The sequence below is a fragment of the Arachis hypogaea genome, chromosome 1, assembly GCF_003086295.3.
Source record: "Arachis hypogaea cultivar Tifrunner chromosome 1, arahy.Tifrunner.gnm2.J5K5, whole genome shotgun sequence".
NCBI lineage: Eukaryota > Viridiplantae > Streptophyta > Magnoliopsida > Fabales > Fabaceae > Arachis > Arachis hypogaea.
The window spans coordinates 20,422,091-20,445,552 of NC_092036.1; the positions used below are offsets into that span (position 1 = coordinate 20,422,091).

At 29.9% G+C, this 23,462-nt stretch overlaps 1 protein-coding gene across 1 annotated transcript; it reads left to right on the forward strand.

Annotated features, from left to right (window-relative positions):
• Window positions 1-273: 273 nt before the first annotated feature.
• On the forward strand, window positions 274-7,184 carry LOC112800274 (casein kinase II subunit alpha). The gene is made up of 10 exons (XM_025842469.3): window positions 274-752; window positions 941-1,070; window positions 2,022-2,216; window positions 3,641-3,798; window positions 5,196-5,286; window positions 5,459-5,524; window positions 6,076-6,158; window positions 6,524-6,587; window positions 6,676-6,744; window positions 6,833-7,184. The coding sequence occupies exons 1-10, from the start codon at window positions 412-414 to the stop codon at window positions 6,890-6,892; spliced, it is 1,257 nt and encodes a 418-aa protein (XP_025698254.1). The 5' UTR covers window positions 274-411; the 3' UTR covers window positions 6,893-7,184.
• Window positions 7,185-23,462: the final 16,278 nt, after the last annotated feature.

Below are 23,462 nucleotides of genomic sequence, written 5' to 3' on the forward strand. Positions count from 1 at the left end.
AGAAGGGTGGTGAGGAAGAAGATGGAATGACGCGACGTGCCTCTAACGTTTCTCTCTTTTTCTTCTATATCCACCTGGAAGGTTCTTAAAAAAATAAAAATTAAAAATCAAAAGGCAGGTAAGCACTTAACATGCCGTGTTGGCCTTTAAATTAATAGAGCTAATGTTTTAATGATATTCGGATACTATACTACTATCGTTAGATACAAAATTACTTTTTTTCTTCTATAGGTACTTTTGTCAGCATGTAAAGTTTATGGGTACAAATAGTAGTTTTTTTTTTTTTTTTTTTTTATTTTTTTAAGGGAAAAGGAAAAGAGCGCTCGAAAATTGAGTCCGAACTTCGAAGTCCAAAGTCATGAATCATCAAAGTGGTTTTAATTCTGTTTTTCTCCTCGAATTTCGAAGTAAATGGCCATAAGGCCCTTCCAGTTCCAACAGACCTCCTTCTCCTTCTCCCTCTCGCGCGACGCGTTGCTTTCTCTCTTCCGTACTCCTCCTTCCCTTCGCTATCCCAACCTACCGCGAGCTCTTCCTCTCCTCTTCTTTCTCACCCGCTTCACCTCACGCGCCGCCGCCTCTACCTTCCGTCGCCCTCCGCCAGCACTCGCCGCCGCCGAAACCCTGGCACAAAAGATTGGCAAGTCGACGCGCCGGCCCGGCGCGTCGTCCAAGGCAAGGGTTTACGCCGACGTCAACGTCGTTCGCCCTAAAGAATATTGGGACTACGAGACCCTCAACGTCCAGTGGGGGTAAAGAATAATCCACTCTCCTTATTTTCCTCTCTTTAATTTTCAATTTCGATATCCCCCTATCCTCTTTATTATTTCTAAAATTTCTTTGGATTTTGCAAATTGTTGACAACAAAATATTAGGGTCTAGTTATTTATTTTCCCCGTGGTGTGTGTTGATTTCTTGTTGGTTTTTTTGCGAGTTGCAGGGAGCAAGATGATTATGAGGTGGTGAGGAAGGTGGGAAGAGGGAAATACAGTGAGGTGTTTGAGGGTGTTCACTGCACCGATAACGAAAAATGCGTCATAAAGATCCTGAAGCCTGTGAAGAAGAAGAAGGTTAGTGATATTCTTGTGTGCTTTATGCAATTATGAATTTTTTTTTTTGAAATATCTTGTTATCGTTTATATCATTCAACTGGGTTTGTTGTTAATATAATAATATGGTTTTGGCCACTTAATATGTTGTAATAGTGGAGATAGATAGTAAATATATAAAGGCTAAAGTATATAAGTATAGACTATAGAGTATGTATAAGTATGTATAATGCAGACATTGGATTGCAGTTGGAAAGTTTCACTTATACACTCACAGACACAGTTATTTTTGGGGGATAGGGTTTGTCAGAATCACTCAAAATAATTTTACTTGATCGAGATGTCAGTTGTATCCCTATGGCGAGTGGCTGTAGAAAACGTAGTGGTGTATATGTGTTTTCTTCTATTTCTTTGTAGGATAATGTATTCAGAGGTGGCTTGAGATTCTATTTCAGTTTGCATAGTTATACTATTACTTCTGTGTGGGGCATTTTAGAATGGTAATATGTAGTTTCGATTTAAGCGTGATCTATTGCTTAGGTACTAGAGATTTATCTGAATTCCTTGATTTAAATGGTTCTTCGATAATTTAATACTGATAGTGATTGGATAAATTGGTGTTATAACTATAGTTTGATGCATATAATTTTAGCCAACTCCACCTGGTTAGATGAGCCGATGAGTCATGCTTTTTTTGGCTCTTCTTAACCACTGTTGCCTATGCATCTTACTGCCTATGGCATTGTGTCTTCATTCTTGGATTTGACTGTCATGTAAGTGGCGTTGTGATAGAGGGTGGTTCAACTTTCCATTTGTTCACTTGGAATATGTATGGTCTAATATCAAAGCTTCCTGGTAACCGGTTGTTAGTTATTTAGTTGTGTTTGAAAAATACAATATAATTTGCCTTCCATATGCTGATTTTGTATGATGTTCTCAAAATCTTATATTTGCTTTGCATTTTGAATGCAGATCAAGAGGGAAATCAAAATTTTACAGAATCTTTGTGGGGGGCCCAATATTGTAAAGTTGCTCGACATTGTTAGAGACCAGCAGTCAAAGACCCCAAGCCTTATATTTGAATATGTTAATAACACTGATTTTAAAGTGCTTTATCCCACATTGTCAGACTATGATATAAGATATTACATCTATGAACTTTTAAAGGCAAGTTTAAATCTCTCATTTTGTCAAAGAACATGAACATCTATTGCTATCATTTGTTACTCATTATGTTATTTTTTATATCTCTCTGGTCATGACATATTAAATGCTTCATTTGACTTAGAAATATTAAGACTTAAGCTGTTCTATTCTGCATCTCATTTTGCACTGTTCTGTGAATACTGTTTATATAACACTTTGTACTATATATTTGGTCGGTGGTGGTTGTGCCTTGCCTTAAATCAGTTATCATACCAAAGAAATATGAGAGCACTGAACCTGCTTTTCTGAAATTCTGTCATTAAACTTTGTTTGATATCTTTGTTCAGTTGGAGCGTATTTCTCTTATTTTAATGACAGATTTTCAGACAAGTAAGTTCGGTGCTCTCATATTTCTGTTGGTGCTTTTTCCCCCTTGTGTCTCACTGGATACAAGATATTTTAAATTGGTTGGTTGTTATGTATGTGAATTTTTCTGTTAAATTAAACCCTATTTGTTAAAAAAATAAAATAAAATTGCTGTTAAATGAAATTAGAAACTGTTCAATATTTCTGCCGATTGCTGTAGAGATTTGGTGAATACTTCTGTCTTAGGTATAGTGAAGATGAATGATCCATTTTGGTTGTCTGATCTTAATGATATTAATATACAAGAAAGGGATGAATTTTGGTTGGTTTATTGGGCCTGATTTCTCGCATTTGGTTTATGTCATATAAGGGGTTTGTAGAACTCAATTATGCTCCACTTCTGTTATTGCAATGCTTTGATGCAAGTACTCTTCCCTTTCATGATTATAACAATTAAAGAACCTGTTTCTTTCTCATTGAATCATTTTACGAAGCCAGGCTTGCATGCAAGGGATTCTTTAGCCATTTGTTCCTCATGTGACATACTTGTAACGCCAATGTCCCTGATTATGATTCTTCAACTTAAATTCTTTTTATTTCTTGTTGATCATAGCACATTTGGTATAACCATTTTATATGAAGAGTATTTAGTACTGCGTACATGACACCCTTTGGGTGCGACCCTTTTCCGAACCCTGCGTTAACGTGGGATGCTTGTGCACTGGGTTGCCCTTTTCTGTTTCATTTTTTTTCCCTTTGTGCAAATTATTTATGGGGTATTCAATAATGATTATCTTTGATTCGGGGGAGAGGTACATGTCATTAAATTTCATCAACTGTTCTGCAGCAGCACTAAAATATGAAGTTCTGTCTGTTGTGCATCCTGCAAATTTACATATTCTCACATATAGTCAAACATGCTGTATATCCTGGTTTGCATTTGGTGTATGTATTGAAATTGTGTTACTTAGTTAAGTTTGTAATTTAAATTTGCATAAGGTTTCTTGACCAATGCAATTTTTTCCAATAGTTTTTGGTCATCAACTTAGAGGTGCTAAATTATTTGAAGTTTCTGCCAGGCACTAGATTACTGCCACTCTCAAGGAATTATGCATCGGGATGTAAAGCCACATAATGTGATGATTGACCATGAGCAGCGAAAACTTAGGCTTATAGATTGGGGGCTTGCAGAGTTTTATCATCCTGGGAAAGAATATAATGTTCGCGTTGCGTCCAGGTTCTTATACGCCTTGTCTTATTTGTTACTTTTTCAGATGATATATCAATTTTAATAAAGTAATCAATTTCTCCTGCTATCCACTATTTGCAATTATTCCTTCTATAAGCCATTAGAATGTCTTGTTTATATGTATGCCAGTAAAATTAATACCACTAATTCCAAAGGAATAAGTTGATCAAGTTCCAAGCTTATGAGGATTTCATTTGGTTTTGCTACATTAATACCAGATAAAGTAAAATTAATACCAGATAAAGTGATATTTGGTATGATGGAAACTTGAGTATGACCAGAAAGGAAAGGGTTTTGGATCTTCAAAATTTGGTGTGCTCAATGCTAATTTTAATATTTTCGCAGGAATCCTTACGCCATCTGATTACAAAGTTCAAATATGGAAAACTTCAGAATAGTAGTCATCTACATTATTACCAGTGAACTATTGAAATAGGCACTTATGTTTTAACTCCGTTTTATTTTTTATTTTGTTCCTTCTCTTTTTGATGTAGTTTTTACATGTACTTTTTAAAATAATTTGATACTTGTTTAAGAAAATTAAAACTTGAACTGAAAGACAAAAAGGGATTACTGGTGCCATATTTAAAGGTAAATGCATCTGAAAGAAAGACTTGTTGCTTCTTAGAAAATGGGCAATGCAGGTTTAGTTATTGATGGTGTTTGTTTGTTTTAATAAAAGAGGGTATATATTTGTACTGCTTTTTTGGATAAAAGAAGAATTCTAATAAGATGTTGAGATACAAGATAGAGAATAAAAAATCCCCTATAGAGGAGTAAACAAACAAAATATTTATCTATTAATAATAGCTTTCCAATCTATTAACATGTTTAAGAGGGAAAGCCCTCTTTACAGATGATGAGCTTTACACCAGGTAAATGCCAAATACGTAATTCTATCTCATGTGTTTGTTCTTTATAAATGGACTATAGAAAGTACTCCTTCCTTCCCAAGTTTGCAGTAACACTGGGGTTGAGGAAATAATTCGTAACATTTTGAGTTTAGACAAATTTGAGTGTACAAAATCACCCTTATTACTTATCCTATTCTTATACTTTCTCTATTTCATTTAATAGGTTTGTGGGAAAATTAATTAATTGATGCTTCCTATATTATCTATTTGGGACCAAATAAAGTTTAAAAGTATTATTTTTTACCAGAGGAAGTATGTAGTTGATTTGAAAAAGGAGTTCAATTGATTTGGGATCAAATAGAGTTTTGAAAAAATGGACAACTATATTATAGCTTAGTATTTTGGTCAAAAGAAAACTGAACAAAAAAGAAAAGAAAAGAAAAAAACACTACTTAACTCAGCAAATCCCCCATGGTGGGCTCTTCGTGTTGTCATTCACAATTGTGATCTTTATATGTGCTTTTCTTGTAGATATTTCAAAGGCCCCGAGCTTCTTGTTGATCTTCAAGACTACGATTATTCTCTTGATTTATGGAGTCTTGGTTGTATGTTTGCTGGAATGGTAAGAGATGCATATTGTACAAAATTATTTTAATTTTTAAATATTTACTGTTTATGCTCGGTCCTCGGCATGTAAAACCTTATACTCTTTGACTAGGGGATGTATTAATATCGTCTTTGAAGACATTGTATAGCTTGGACTCTGCATTTACCTGAGTTGTATGTTCTTTCAGATATTCCGGAAGGAGCCATTCTTTTATGGACATGATAACTATGATCAACTGGTCAAAATAGCGAAGGTAAGTGAAGACTATTAGTGGTGTTGGTGCCAGATTGTGTTGGTTCTGTCATCTGTGTCTGGGTGAAAAAGAATTTCTGCTTTTGCTCTGGGTCTTTTGATGTTTTTAATTTGTACCCGCCTGATTCTGACTATGGATTTTGTTCCAATGCATATGTGTGATGTTCTGGTCTATTGTAGTCCCCCCTTAATTTTGTTGCCGTTTTCTTTACTATTTTTTCTTTGTACTATTGCTTATCTCAGTGGTTGTTCTTGTTATGGAATAATCTCTTTCTGTGATGTATTGAAATGTCAATGGGTTTCGAAAGTCTCTTTCCTCTGTTCAGATCTTGATTTTTGGAAACTTATCTAAGCGTGTTGCTAGTTGCTTGTTTTATCTTCTGTTGTTATTCATGTTTGTGAAAGTCAACCAGAAATCCGAACTAGATTTGGATCTGCAAAGGATGTTCACTCATATTGTTATCTATATCATGTATTAGATGCAACTTGAACATTGAATAGATTGAGATCAAGAATGTAGATTGATCTCTGTTTTCTCCTCCACTGCTATAGGTACTCGGTACAGATGAATTAAGTGCATATTTAAATAAGTATCGCATAGAGTTGGACCCACATCTTGCAGCGCTTGTTGGGAGGTTTGTTTATGTTCTATAATTCTGTATAGATGTTGCTTTTGTTCATTCAAGGGTTTAATTTGACCCAGAAAAATAAGTCCCGAAAAGATGTTTTTATTACTTAATAGTACCTCAATGATCAATGCTGTTTTAATTAGTCATTTCTATTGGTGTTTTTCAGTATTAATAATGAAATGACTATTCATGGATTAATTTGCTAGCAAAATGGTCTTGAGACTAATTTGTGGGGTCATTTGGATCATTCGGGTGCCACTTGAAAAATAATAATTTTTGGGGTTTAAATTATCATTGTTAATATTTTGAGGCTCAAATTGGAGCTTCACTCGTTCCAACCATTGTTAGCTAACACACTAATATTGCGATAGGCATAGCCGAAAGCCATGGACAAAGTTCATTAGTGTAGAAAATCAACACTTGGCTGTTCCTGAGGTAATATACAACAATTGTTTTAAATTTCTCCATATTGTAGCTTATTCTCATTCTAATTTAACACCCCCCCCCCTTTTGTTTTTTTAAGGCTATTGACTTTGTGGACAAGCTACTACGGTATGATCACCAAGAACGTCCAACTGCAAAAGAAGCCATGGTAAAACCTGAATTGTTCAGTATATCTGTTTACTACGCAATGACTTGTGAATGTGTTGCACTTGTTGAAATTGTTTGATGTTACCCAGGCCCATCCTTACTTCAACCCAGTCAGAAATGCCGAAAGTAGTAGAAATCGAACAGATTGAGTTGCTGTCATTTGTTGAAATATGGTGCTTTCTCTTCGGTTGAGACGCGTCCTCTGGATGACTGAGATTTTCCTTCTGATGGAACTGTTTAGGAGATTATGCCTTGTAAAACTCGAGTTTCGTTAGCATCTTCTCTTCGTGTTTTCTTGTTTTTGCTTGTTTTTGTTTTCTCTTTGGTTTTACCCTGTCAAATTCAGGTCTTAAAAATCTCATTTGATTTGTGTGCTCATCCTAATTTGGAAAAGTATTCTTGATTCAATTTCCGTAAAGTCGTATGTATGTTTGATTCAAATCTCAGTTGCAGATTTTCTGGTTGTTTGGTAGATGGTACAGCATTACTAGGTTTTGAACAAGTTCCAAGTTTATGAAACGTCGTAACCTGCAGCCATGGAATGTTTAATTGCCTAGCTACCTTTAACATTAAATCTACATAATTCAAAATAACACTAAAAATTATGAATATTATCATTATTATCTATTTATTAATTTATTTTATGAAGATATATATTTTAATACAACTTTTATTTTTCTTTTTAAATTGGTTAGTTTATTCATGTTTAAGTAATTGTTAGAAGTTTGAGATTGGAAATGAAAAAATGAGTTTAATTGTCATTAAATTAAGATAGGGGATTATGTGTATGATGTAAGTTATAAAATTAATAACACTAAAGTTTTAACCTTTGTAATTTATCATTTTTTAAACTTTAGATGATTATTTTCTCAAAATGTCTATTTTTTGGTTGTACGTTGTCTTTTTCAGTTTTTTAAGCCAAAGGTAAATTTATTGCGAATCAGTTTCATTTAAGTGTTTTGTTGGTTGGTTTTTCAAAAAGGATTTTTTTTCTCTGAAATAAAATAAGAAATAATTATTTTTTCAAATTCGATTTTTCAACTAATTTTTTAAATATGATTTTTTTTGTATTTAAAACAAGTTTGTCGTACCTTCTGCTGAATTTCTATATCTTTATCAGATTGGGTGAGAAAAAAAAAATTAGAAGGTTAATAATGATAATTATTATCATTTTTAGAGTACATAAAAATATACAAGGAATAAGTCGATTTTTTTTGGAAATAGTAATTTTTTAATTTGTAATTAAAAATTCTTGTTAAATGACTTATTTTTATGTACCTGTATATTTTTGGAGGCTATAATATATTGAAAAAAATTACGTTTGTCCGTGTATTTTTGTATATTCTTGTATACCATTTGAGAGGATGATAATGACTTAAAAATTGAAATTTCTGAAAATTTAGAAGATGTTTGTTGGAATACGACGAACTCTGTAAAATTATATAAGAGTTGGGCAAACTCAAAAAAAAAAAAAATCATATTTTTAAAATTAAAATTGGAATTTTAGGTTCGAAAAAAAAATAACTTTTTATTTTATTTCAGAAAAACCCTTTTTTCAAAATGTCTATAATATATACACCTTTGTATTTTTTCTTTGTTACATGACAGAACCGTGACATGTGTAATACCTTAAAAAGAATAGAAAGGCTGTGAAATCGAACATAGGTCACCCAAAACTATCGTGACACGGCTTATAGGCTATAGCAGCTATTGTCTTGATTTTTGAAGAAAATGACAACTTGAACCTTTTGCCTTTCTTTTGATCTATTGGAATAAAAATACATGCATCATTGTACTATAACAGTGTCAATCGTGTGTCAATCTTTTATCCCCAATACCTTGGTCCCTTAAAATTATTATTGTGGACAAAAGGTCCCTAACAATTATTTATATCGTCAATTCTTAAATAATTGATCTACTTCACCGAAAGCATCCTTAGAAGGGGATGGACTGAAACTGAAAGGGGTAGAATAGTAGTATTCTTTTTGGTGTCTAGTAGAATAGTAGTATACCACCACAATGATGATCACTTGAAAAAAAAACTTAATTCTTAGTTCAATGTAATTTTTATTAAATATTTTTGTTATTTTTTCTTTCATATAATAACCATTGGAGCATTAACACTATAACTTAATTATTAAGTACAGGAATTTTAATAAATAGTTTTACAATTAATCTTGGTTTTAGGTTTCTTAATTAGTGTACAAAATAGCCAAAATGACTGGTTATGAACTGGAACTTTTTATTTTTTATATTGTATTATTAAGTGTGAAATCCTCCATGATGGACTAAACTATGTGTTAAACATTGCTATAGTTATTTACAAAACGTCAATGACGTTTTATATTTTTACAACTAAAATAATATTTTTTTATCAAAACGTCGATGACGTTTTGTCTTTTAATAATTAAAATAATATTTTTTATTACAAAACGTCAATAACGTTTTGTTCTTTTATAATTAAAAAATTGTTTTATTACAAAATATCAATGACGTTTTGTGCTATTATCACAATTATATAAAATACTAAAATAATCAAATACTTTTGTATTTCACATTAAAATTAATCATATATAAATTTTTTAGTCTATGAACTGAAGATAGTTATTAATTATGTTATTAGAACCAGTAAAGAAAGATAGTTCAACCTTCTTACGCAACTCAAATCTAGTGTTTGGCATAGACCATAGATGTGTTATGTGTATTCTTATAAGGCCCACTTTGGATGTTTCCTTATATTCTGCGACTCGCTGACCTTAAACTTGAATTGCGCACTTTTATTTTGGCATTTTCAGTCCCCACAAATTCCTCGCGCCAATAATAATACACTCATTTTCTCATTTTTCAATCGGATTGGAATCTTTTTAAATTTTAAATTTAATTTTAGAAAATAAAATATGATCTATTATTATTTATTTAATAGATAAAACTAAAAAAATATATAAAAAAATAATTAATAATGAGATCTCATTTTATTTTCTAAAATAAAAATCTAAAATTTAAAAGATTTAAATTCTTTTCGATCACTATTGGAATACAAAGTACAAACAGTACATTCTTTTTAAATTGATTTTATCTTTGTTGTTATTGTAATATATATGATTTTGATAAACATTATATTCTTCTCCAATAATTATGGACGAAAGATATTCATCTTTTCTCTTTTATTTTTTTGTCCATAATTATATATTCATATTTCCAGTATACAACACAACTACACATGTATAGTAATATTTGAAATGATAAATATAAGCTTTGCCTTTTTTGTTTAAAGAAGAAATATCCTTCAAATTTATTATCACTAAAAATATGTTTATAATATTTTAAAATATGATAAAAATATTCAATATAAATGCTCTTTAAAAATGTTAAAGTATAATTATCAATTATGATCAATTAATCACCAATATTTATATAACATATCTGTATATTTATTGTAGTATTTTGTACTTTTATTACTTTGATTCTTCTATTATTTATATATATCCTTGTATATTGTACCTTTAATAACAACTTGAATAATACACTCTTCAAATTATTCTCTTGCTTCTAACATGGTATCAGAATATAGGTTCTTTGTTTTTTTTTTCTTGCATGAAAATTCATTCATAACCTCTTTGTCTTTCTCTTCTGGCAGTGTTCTTTACCTTTATTTTTCGATCCTTTCCCAACGCTTTGGTTTATCACCGTCGCCACCAGTGTGTTCGTCTCGTCGTCACGATTCCAATGCCTCCAGACTCGTTGCCAGCAGCCGCCAGACGTGCCCTCACGCGCCTCTTGAAGATCGGTGTTCGCTTCAGGTTTTCCACTCTCCAGACGCCTCGAGCATTGTTGGATCCACGGCCAGGATCAACGGCACCCAGAGCGCCACGTGTCGAAACCAAAACAGCACACGGACCCGCTCTAGCCCACGTTGAACCCGATCCGACCCGCCTCTCCGACTTGCGTGCCACCTTCCTCTCCGCGTAAGCACTAATGCATCTTCCTTCTCCTATCACGCGTTGCCACGTGGCCTACCCCTGCTGATGTGGCATCTGATGTGGCGCTGACGTGGCAAATTGTGGGACCCTCCCTAAGGTTTTTTTGGTGAGCTCTTTCCAATTTTACTTTCTGTTTTCTCGTTTTCGCCCCCGAATTTGTAGTTTTCTCTCCTCTCTTTGATCTTTGTATATACTATTATGAAAAAATTAGATGTTTTTACTGCCATAAATAGAAAGGGTACATTCTGTCTAAACTGTAACCATTCTGTGCATCTCTTCTCAAATTGTCCTTCTGTTGAATGTCGCAAATGTCAACAGAAAGGTCACATTAGCTACAATTGTCCACAACTGTTCTGCCATTACTGCAAGCTCTCGAAACATTTGAATACTACATGTCCTACTCACCCACCACGTCCTGATCACCTCAAGTATCATTCTCATCCCAACTTCTCCAAGAATATGTCTGCTTCTGCTGTTGTTGCTACTACTGAATCTACCACCTCTGCTCCTCTCAACTCCTTTCCTGTCTCTCTGTCTAATATTGTGTCTCTTCTTAAGCATCTTCTTTCTCTTTCTAGTAATTCTCTTACTGTTTTTTTGACTCTTTCAGGTAATTTTAAATGGTATTTTGATTCCGGTTGCTTTAATCAGAAGTCTTATTTGCATCATCTTTTCTCTTCTTTGTTTACCACTACAAATGCACCTTCTGTCAGTATTGCTAATAGTTCCCTCTTGCACTACTATTACCGTTAAGGAAATTAAAATATATTATATATTACTAATTTTACAACCAAAATATGACACATGTTATTTTTTTATTGTTATTGAAATTAATTTTTATTTTCAAAATTAAAAAATTCTCTCCTCATCCTCTATTCTTTTGACTATTTTTCTATCTCTCTTATTCTTTCACTCAATTTATCTCTCTTATATATAATTATCAATGATTAATTATAAATTTAATAATTAAAATATATAACATAATATTTTAATTGTAATTTATACATAATACTCCGTTAACATTAAGATGAAATATTTTTTTAAAAATTAATAAATTTTATTCCTTCATTCTTTTATCTATATTTTTCTTCTCTATTTTTTCTACCCTTCTCATTCTATATATAACTTATAATTGATATTTTATAATACTAATGTAACAAATTAAAATATATCATAAAATATTTTTTCATTACAATTAAAATAAAATATTTTTCTCCAAAATTAACAAACTTTATCTCTCCGTCTCCTTCTTCTTTATCTTTCTCTTTCTTTTCTCTCTTATTTCTATCTCTCCCCATCTTTTTATTTTACAAAAAATAAAATTAATAAAATAAAATAATTAAAAAAATCCAGTAATATTATTTAAAAAATATATTATTATTATATGTATATTTTTTTTAAATTTTTATTTAATTTCAAAATTTTATTGTTTATCTTTCTAATTTATATTTTTACTTTTCTTCCTTTAAATATTTATTACATATAATTTATTTAAAAAAATATTAATATTATGATTAATAATTAAAATTAAGATTTAATTATTTAAAAAAATTAATTTTAAGTTAATTTTTTAACTATTAGTATAAATTCTTATAACCAAAATTACTAATTTTACAATTAAAATGTATCACATGTCACTTTTTTAATATTAATTAAAATCTAATTATATATATAGAGAATTTTTTTTAAATAACAAACATAAAAAATAAGTACTTTTATTTGTACAATAGACTTAACACTTAATCAAAATATAAAAGTATACATATTAAATTTTTTTAAATTTTAAATAATAAATATTAAAATTAATTATTAATAAAAAATTAAATTCTTTTCTATGAAAATAATAACTAAAAAATTTATTATTTAATATTTTTATCTACAAAAAATTTATTCTTTTTAGATGATAGGAATCCTTTTTTTATAAGATTTTTTTTAAAAGTAATTTGATTTTATAAATTTTTTTAACATAATTTATAATGTTCGGATAAAGCTAACATAATTTCAAAAAATTTATATTTTTATATTTTCATAACGTTATTAAGGACAAAAAAGGCTAATATATATAAATTATTGAATCCAAATGGAATGTAAATCATACTTTGAGGATAAATAATTGAATGTGAATTGATATGATGTCATCTACTACATTATATGCACATAAATCCCCTTTTTCGTCTATATATAGTCTACATTATGCAGAATTTGATACGTTATTTTTCAAATAATAATAAAAAAAGACACGTCAAATTTATCGCAAATTTTTGAAAAGATCTACTGTTCCTACTTCCTATTATTCATTTTTCTAATGGAAACGTTGAGAGGGCAAGTACGGAACCAAACCCGTGTAGCAAAATTCAGGGAACAAGATCTCTTGCCTAAGTTAATTTGCTAGGCGATTTTGTTCGTAACTGTTTTCTTTGCCTGTTCGTTTCAATGTGTGAAAGAAACAAGTATACATGCTACGTGTCCATGACCCATGTTCTCCTTCTTGATTGGGATGATATAAACCTTCCAAATTCACAACATATGCACAATAGTTCTCCACATCGCGTATCTGCTATATGCTTTTAATTTGAATTACGATGATGTGGGGTCCTACACCTTTCTTTTTTTAATCAAACTATTAACAATTTTATTCAAAAATTTTTTTCTCATCTAAATTTAAGAGTTATCTGAATAAAATTACAGAGAATAAATTAGAGATACGATATTACTACTATTTTTCTATTCCAAATTTCTAATGTCATGAATTCGTCATTTTTAATAGTGGGATATTTTTGTAAGGACTCAGACGCTTAATTTAGCATGAATTGCAAAAAAAAAAAAATTAAATTGAAGATCATACCTTATATTAATACACGTATTTAGAATAGTATATATATTGTGAGGTTGTAATGTTATGAGCATCTTTTATATGGATTGTTCTTTTCATGAGCTACTCTCATAATAAGATTCTTAATATCTTATTATGGTCTCTTATTATAACATTTTTCTTTAATAGTAGATTAATAATTACAATGTAATAATTAACCTCATAAAATTAAATTATTAGGTATTAGAATGAGTTACGAAGAACTAATATCCTCTTTATAACATATCATTTAAAATTCAAAAGAATACTTAATTATCAAAATCAATAATTATTAAATTTATTATGCATAAAATAGTAATTCAATCATGAAAATAATGTTGAATTTAAAATGAAGAAATTATTTTTCTTAAAACAATTGTTTGATAATTTTTTTTATTTAAGTGTAGTCTATCTAAATATTTTTTTTATCTAAAGCAATTGTTTTGACAATTGAATGATAGATTTTTTTAATTTGGATTAGTTGACTCATGAATTTTTTTAATATATAATTATTTAAAAATTATTTCTTTATTTCGATTTACCATAAATTTTTATAATATTATTTTTTAAATAATAATATACTTTAAAATATTAAAAAAAAGATAAAATAAATTATATCTTTACACATTTAAGTATGAATGTAGTTTGACTTTAAGGAGCTTAATTAGGATTTTTAATATGAAAATGAGTTTTTGCCTTCCAATTTTGTAAACTTCGATCTTTGGGTCTCAAGTATTTTTTGTGGTAAATTCACAATTTTTTTTTATTTTTTGCTTCACAATTTTTACATTGTTATTAAGCCTCCAAATTATTGACCATTTAATTGGTTTAGCAATTATAAGCATTTGAAGCTATAGTGATATGATCACAAATTTAAATTTGTAAATCTTTTCATTTTTTTTTGGTGAAAATTTTATATTATGTGCTTTAATGCTTATCTTTTATAACCATGCATTTTTTGCTTTTTTTGTCTATATTGTTCATCTTGTGAACATGTCTCGTGCTAAACTCATCTCAAAGTAGAATTTAAAAAGAAGAGAATGTGATAAGTGATGTGTCCCCACAGATGGCGTTATTATTCAGAAGTATTTTTGCTATTTCAAGTTTAGGAGTTATCTGAACAAAATTGTAAGAGTAGGTTAGAGACACGATGTTACCGACGTCCTCTTATTTCGAGTTTCTAATGTCCCAATAGTGAAGGGTGTTCCTGCAAGGACTCCGACGCTCAAATTAGGATGGGTCACAAGAGACCTTAGTGCACGTATATAGAATAGTGCATATATTACGAGATAATGATGTTATGAGATTCTCTTACGTGAATTGCTCTTTTTCATGAACTATTCTTATATCTTAAGATGCTTGATAACTTATTGTGGTCTCCCTTCGTATGATACTCTTTGGTATTTATATAGTTAATATTGTAACATTCTCCTTTAATAGTAGAATGATGGTTATAATGTACAATTAACCTCAAAATTGAGTTATTAGGCATCAAAATGTGTTACGAGGAGTTAGTATCCTCTTTGCATTGTAACATATCCTTTAAAATATGAAAGAATACTTAATTATCAAACTGGTTTCTTAGAACTTCTTATACTCTTAAATCCGGTTTTTAGTATTAGGGGCTATACAAATATTTTATAACAAACCCCCAAATTCGGTATGTCTTTTTTTTTGAGAAAGATTTTCTGAATTTCAGATCTCATCCTTTAAGGTGAAGCATCTTTTTATTTTGTTTACTTTTTTTATAAAGTCTGAACTCTGACCATAACTTTTATCAATCGTTGGTTACTATCTCTTTATGAGTTTGGAAGTTAAATTTTTTAATCAAATTTGTATATTGTGATTCTAAAATCAACAGTAGTCAACATTTTTATTCGTTAAATGTCGAAATATTTTTTTAAATTTTTTATTTATTTTTAATTTTCTTTATTATTAAGCTAAAATAGATATAATCATTTGCAAGAACGTAGCTCTACATTTCTAATCTATAATTTCTTAAGATTAAATCATGTTTAGCATATTTAGATTACATATTCGAAAGAGTGACGTTGGTTAAATAAAATCAAGAGGCAGCTTTTAGGAGTATACATTTTACTTTTCATTTCTTTTTTAACGAATAAAAAATTTAGTAGAATTTGTTAGGGATCCATAACGAATTGAATATTAACAACCACATGCAAATCAATTAAAGAAAAAGGAAGAAGATCGATGAGCTTCAAATCATGAGGTAAACGTTTGTTTGATCGTCCTTCATATGGATGCGATTAATTTAATACTCGTAGGACTATTATTCTTCTTTAATATATATACCTAAGAATAAGAATGGAATAATAAGAGAATGAATTAAAGCCAAAAGTTTAGCGGCAAAGAATCATGCTCTTTCTAATGATATTTATTTGTTTATTTTTCTTCAACTCCACTCATCATCACAAGATTGTTCTATTAATTATCGTCACCTCCTATATCAATTAGGTATTTGGATATGATCCAAGTTTGTTTAACGAACAATATTGATTGAGCAATTATGAGATAAAACAGTTGTTTTTAAGAGGGATATTCTAATCTAGCTATGGGACCAATACCATGAATTTGATCTCTGGAAATTATATATTCTCTTTCTTTTGTTTTGTTAGTATTTTTGAGTTCTATATATCACAAAAAGAAAAACAAAAATGCTATATATGCACACAAAAAAATAATAACTAAATCAGTCGTTATTCTATATTGTATGTAAATATATGTGTTATTTAATTCTATTTTAATATATATTTTGTATTTTATGTATTCTATATAAATAACTAATTTAATGATTAATTTTTTATATACATAATATGATCATATTAAAAATTCAACTAACCTGATGCAGCCAAACAGAAGTCTTATGAAATAAAAATCTTTTAACATAAATTTAATCAATCTATTGACAGATTTCAAGCTCGAAATCTTTGGTTGAGAGATCATATGGTATCTATTAACTTGGTTAGAATTATAATTTATTTACTATATAATCACTAATCATTCAAAAACAACATAAGGTGTTTCATTTAATTTATGATGGAAAATCTTATGAAATGCTTTTGTGGTTCCAAATCTAAATGGGATGCCTTGACAATCGTCTAGACAGAGAATAAATTGGTCAGCAAAATCATGGTGGGTTCTTAGGATCATGCTTTAATGCAAAATGGTTAATTTTAATTATTAGCAATAAATGAACAAGAATAATATCATCATCTTGTCATTTTTATACCTAATAACTTTATTCTACTCCCTAGCATGTGCACTACTAGAGGGTATATATATTGTAATAATATGTCTTTGTGTTGACCACCAAATTGTATTTGAATCTTTAAATCCGCAATGATATTCTAATGTAGTAGCTAGCTAGCTAGTTTACATGTTTAATTATATTTAAGTGATATTATTCTCTTTTTCTTTCTTTAAAATAAAATATCTAGATTCCTTTTTTCTTTTCTTTTCATTTTTTTGGGTGAATAATTCTATCCATATTTTAAGGCAGTGTTATTAGAAAAACAACAAAAATCAGAAAATAAAAGAAAAAGAGGAAAAAAAAAAAGAAAAAGAAAAACAACATGCATTTTAAAATTTAAAAGTACACATCCAAAATTCATGTCGTTTAATTTTTGTTGTTTCTCCAAATTTATCTTATTGAATAAGAGAGCAGCACTAAACATTGTTTAAAGACACGACATTAGGTTACAGTGACTTATTAATTGACACCATTGCACAAGTGATTTATTTATGAGAAAGTATGGGGAGATAATGAGTCTAGTGTATAATGTGTACAATAGAAATAAAATTATTATAATTAGTTAATAATTAATTTAATTAATTTCTAATAATTTCGAATTTTAAATTTTGAAAACATAAGGATTTGATTATAGAGAAGTTACGTATTTTTCCATTTTACGCGTGCAAACAACGTGCTGCAGTTTTTTTTCTTTCACTCTCTCCGAACTGACGTCGCGAAGATCACCACCATCTGCCATCTAACTATCCGAGAACTTTCGATGAAGACACCTCTTTACGCATGTTGCATCCGTCGTGTAGCCCAAGACCGCCATGGCCGCCACCGCGAAAACCTAATTTATAGGATCAAAGTTATTGTCAAAAATTTGTCAACAGTAACAACCTTCAGAATTTTGTCAATTAAAAATTTATATCCGTCGCTAATTTTATCGATAATTAGTGGTGGACGAAAAAATCTACTAACAAATAGTTACTAAAACAGTTTTCATCGTCTAATTTAGTCTGCCACTAAATTTAAAGTAAACAATTTACCGACAATTTTTAGTTTATTAACAAATTTTTTTAATAATTTAACTAATAAATTTGATGATATTCAACCATTTTTTTGTAGTATTACTATATTGAATAAACATGGTCATATTATTATATTGATCTATCAACATTTCCTAACTAAATTTTAGCTTAATTGCTTGTTGTTAACAATAACGTTACCAATCATTCTCAGATAACGGAGGGCCATTGGCTGTAGCTACGGGATATGTCCATCTATGCATCAGATATTTTTTCATCTAATTTTGAATTAGTATTATTTATATGTTTTCAATTATATAATGTATGTTGAATCCATATATTATTATTATTATTGTTTCTGTTAGAAACCAAAAGAGAAGATTTGAGGAATATGTCATGTATGTTTGTTTCGTGTTTAAATAATATATAAATTTTTTTATAGATGTTAAACAAATCATAAAGGAATCAAACTGAATAATATACAAATATTCTAGTATTAAATACTACTCTAACATTTTCTCTTAAATTCAAGAAGGAAACAACGAGACTATTTTGAATTTGGAAATTAGTTTCAAAATCTAGTAGGACGATGGACCTAATTACACTATTAGAAATACGAGAGTTACCAACAGACAGCTATCCACGAACGATAAATGGTAACAAAATTCAATAACTGTGGTAATCAATTATAACGTATTGTATTTTTGTGGCCAAATTTTACAAAATTTTTTAACGTTTTTATTTATTTGTGGCTAATTTGAGATGAATTTTTTCATTTGTCACATACCCAATGATCACTGTGATAAAATGGAATAATGTCTACTTTCAATTCCACACTTAATTTGGTCTTTCCCTTCAATCCTTTTAAAATATTTTTATGCAGTTCATATTTTTTTTTTAAATTTAAACCTTAACCTTATGCTTCTTGATTAAATAGTAATTTCTTAGTGTGGTTATGTTGTTCATTAGCGGTATAAAAATTAGATGCAGATCATGATTTGTAATTTTACTCTTTCTTTCATTTTTACCATGCACATTTTTTCGGTCGATGTTCTTTCTTGCCAAATGCAATTTATTCTTTCTTATTTATGTATGGTAGTTATGTTTGTATTTCTTACCCTTTTATCCTTTACTATTTATTTATGGTGGGTTAAATTTCGATTCTATTTGAAATGCATAGCTGATAGTACAGATACAAGAGTCACTACAGTCATCATCAAATTATTAGAAGAGAATTCAATGCTACAATAATAATGATCCATATTATATAGGTTAAAATTATAAAAAGAGTACTAAAAAAACTAATTTTATAAACTACTTATCGACTAAAAATCACTTTTTATATCAGTTATATTTTTTTCATATATACAATGGATCATTATTGTAGCATTGAATTCTCTTTCAATAGTTTGGTGATGATGGTTGCGACTCTTGTGTCTGTATTCTTAAGTATGCATTTCAAACAGAATCAAAATTAACTCCACCATAAATAAATAGTAAAGAATAAAAAGGTAAGAAATACAAATAATAAAGAACATGCAAAATTTATTTTATTCTAATGACCTACTGTTAAAAAATAAATACATGTTTATAATTAACTTATAGATGGAGTATAAGTTGATTTGAAATTAAATTGAGGAGGAGGGAAGTAAGTGAATTTAATAATAATATAGATTAAAATTATTATTTGACTGAATGAAATTAAAGTTGTGATGCATAATAATGTTAATAAGGTGAAGATTTTTTAAATAGGGGAGATAGAAAGAGGTATAGTATCTTTTGAAATTCTCATATTTACGTTTAATGGAGTAGCTCTAACTAATTTTAGAACAATTCTGCTAGGGAACCAAAAGGGAGATTCAGCCAACTCCTGCCAACTTTTTAATGGGCTGGACCTCAAAACTCATCTTAATAAAAAATAAGTTAATATACATGGATGTTTCTGCTCCTAAATATCACAATATTTCTTTTTCATACTAAATGAATGTTCTTTTATATATTTTTTTATTTTTTTTTGTATTACAAATGTGAATGTCGCTATTTCTTTAAGAATTTCATAGTTTTCTTTTAAATCTTATAGGTATCTAATTATTTTTGTCAAAATATAACTGAGTATTTCTTTTGTTATGCATTATGATTTTTTTCATATTAAATAAATATTTTTTTTATATATTTTTTGTAATTGTTCAAGAACAACTTATACTCCACCACTTATTCCTTAAACAACTCCTAAAACTAAACCAAGTGCAAGCTACTGCTCTTTCCTTGCAAGCTTCAGCAGGTTCGGACCCTACCTCATTATAATAATCATTACAAAATAAATGTAAAAGGAAGCGTTGCCATTGCCTGATCAAGTGGACAAGGCCATAAACTACATAAAGACCTTAGAGGAGAAGGTGAAGATGGCTAAGGAGAAGAGAGAGAGGTCATTGAGAATGGAAATCCAAAGAAAGAGTACACGTGGTGATTGCAGTGGTGTTGATCGCCATAAACCGCCACAATTTGAGGTTCATGAAATAGGTTCGTGTCTTGAAATTGAAATGACATATGGATTAGATACCCAGTTCATATTCTATGAAATCATTTGTATTCTAAATGAAGAGAACATTGATGTTAAGAGTGTCAAGAAAAACTCGTGTGCTTGGAGGTAGGAACGCCGATGATGTTGGAGAGTTGACCGGTGAAGAGGATATAACCGAGCTTGGCGATGACGAAGACGACGGTAGAGTTGGTGCCGAGACCGAGGACCATGCCGGACTTAATGTACTCGATGCCTTGTTAGTGACAAGTTCTTGAGGTCATCTTGGGTGAGGGTAGAGGCGGAGATGGCCTAGTGATGAGGGAGAGGGATCTCTGTGTGTAGTTGTTGGAGGCGGGTAGGTTAATATGAGAGAAAAGATGAAGGTTTTTATAGGCTTTAATTAGGTTTACTTTATCAGTTTTAAATTTTTCAAATTTTGAATTTAAAAAATTTAAAATTAATTATTAATAATTATAATTAATTGAGTTGTTCACTTTTTGGCTGGTTAGACACTTGGTTCCTTATACTTTTTTATTTTAGAAACTACTAACTCTGATTAATTGGAATAATAACTAAGTTAATTACTAAGTATTAATTAAATTCATTTCGATGTTGAAGAAAGAAAAAACTATACGTTGTACGTATTTAAATTACGTTTCATAAGCCTTGAGAAACCAATTTATAAACTAATTTGTTGAGCGGCAAAAGTTCATGGTCAAGTATTAGTTCTGTTTTGAATTTCATCTTTAACTCTTAGTTTTGATGGCTACTTCTATATATAATGATAGTATGTTAGTATAGTTTAACTCCTTCTGATAGGGAGCATGATTTGAATTGGGGTGTAAAGTGAATGAGAACTAATTTTTTGTTAGTATATTCTAGTGATTTTTCAATTTTTTATTTGTTTATATGAATCTAATTAATTATCTTAATTATAAAAAATATGACTAACTATACTTTTTAATCTTGATATATTTGTTACTATTTAGGTCACACAAAATGATAATCGCACGACTTTGCAAAAGTGATTCAACCTGAATTACTATGGAAGAGCGTGACTTGCTTGAATGCTGTGGAAGCATCAAGTTTGCTACGGAGATGGCTTCTGCTTCTCCATTATCCTCGTTGTAACACGCACTTGATGTGGCCTCCGATATTTGATGTAATAAGATTAATGTGCATTCTTGGCTGATAGCACTCAATGCTCACACCAATATATGTGAAAAATCGCCCTTCTCACATGCATTCTACACTAGTGCCCCATCTTCTGCTATGGATTCTAGTATACAGGTTTGCTGTCTTTAATATTGTGTTTGCACTTTGTTATCGAATTTAACATGATATTACCATTTAATAATTCTCTATAGTTATTTGGTTTGGTTGAAAACTTGTAGGAGATATATGCACTTAGCGTGCAGTATCTGCAAAGGCATGGGTTTTCATATTTTACTATTTCTTCTGACTGGGATGCAGATGTTATATTAATGGATCTGAAAGTAACTTTTAGAAATAAATTGTTTGCTAGCACATGTATATAACACTATAAATTGAATATAAATTATTGCATTTTTTCTATGTAGACAAGTGTTACAACCAAGCCAGCATGTGAGTTTGAGTGGGCACGTTGAAAATAATTCATCATCATAGAGCAACACATTGCAAAAATTTTTTCAAAAGAGAGGATATGTTCGCTCTACAACTGAATCACCAGAAATCCAGGCTGCGATAAAGGATTTTGATCTCAACAAGAAGCCATTTTAGAAGGAGGATTTGGATCCTGCTGCTCGTGAGAAACTAGACGATTTTGTGAAATTTTGTATCCAGGAGAATATTATGTCTGATGTGCTTTTAGTTTAGTTTCGTTGAACATAACTCCATTATATTATTATCTCTCTTAGTTTCCTATTCCAGTTTTATCTATGCTTAGTCTTTCTGTTTATTCCAATTTTATCTAGACTTAGTCTTTCTGTTTAATGTTACATTTAGTTTTCAGCTGAACATGATATATGATCATCACTGTATGATGTACTGAAATTTTCAATTCAATTGATGATGCTGTTTTATGCTTTATTTTCTGCTTTGTTTTATTTTCCATGTGAATATTTTTATGTATGACTTGGTATTAATAATAATGTTGTTAATTCCATAAACCAAAATCATATATAAGATTAATAAATTCATAAACTTTATTATTGACCGATGAATGTTGTCACAGTTATAACGTAAATAAAAGGAAATTATACATGTTCAACCAAGATTATTCTTAGTCTTTTGGCCAAAAATAAAATAAAAGTATCTGTTTCCATAATTTATTTGTACAAAAAAGAAAAATTATTCAATAGGAAATACTAAGAGAAACTAAATTGTGGCATGTATCTATATACAATTTCTAGCTATGCTTTATGTAATCTTTGGAAGATGATGCCTTTTTTGCTTTACCATTTCTCCATTACAGCTTTCATCTTTGAAAGAGCATTTAGCATAACCTTCATCAAATTTCTCTAAAGGGGAAAAGACCATCACTGCCGCACAGCAAAGTTTTAAAAGAAGTACACTTTCTAAGTTGCTTCTGAGATGTTTTTAGTGTCTTCTGCAGTCATGAACACATGGGGAGGAAGTATCGGTTTCTCTCGCATGTCCTTAGTTTTGTGAAGGAGAAAGGTCCCGGATAAAATCGTGACAAAGCCGCACAACTTAGTGGCGATTTGCGCAGCATTTCGTGAGGCCCAGTCCTGCACAGCACCAAAAATAAACCACCAAAGTAGAGAAGAACATCATTTGCAAAGTGCTAACACAGATTTTATGTGAAAATAGATCAATAGATTCTAAAGTATAATCTTGGAGTCTTGGTGATTGAAATACAAATTAGAACCTCATTGTGAACAAAGTAGATTTATTTTTCTCTATATTGTAACTTTAGCAAAGTGATCACTGGCTCAACTAATCAAATTCACAATAATCTTGTTAAATTCAGTGTGCCTAAATATAGATGTCCATGTTCTGTAAAAACTAGCCAGAGAGTACTGATTTATTGTTAATACCATAGGTAGCGATGTTTATCACATTTTCCATCCATGTTTTATATT

Coding starts and splice junctions, on each gene's coding strand:
- LOC112800274 (XM_025842469.3), top strand. CDS start 412: ATGGCCATAAGGCCCTTCCAGTTCCAACAGACCTCCTTCTCCTTCTCC. Junction 753..940: donor ACCCTCAACGTCCAGTGGGG/GTAAAGAATAAT, acceptor TGCGAGTTGCAG/GGAGCAAGATGATTATGAGG. Junction 5,287..5,458: donor GTTGTATGTTTGCTGGAATG/GTAAGAGATGCA, acceptor ATGTTCTTTCAG/ATATTCCGGAAGGAGCCATT.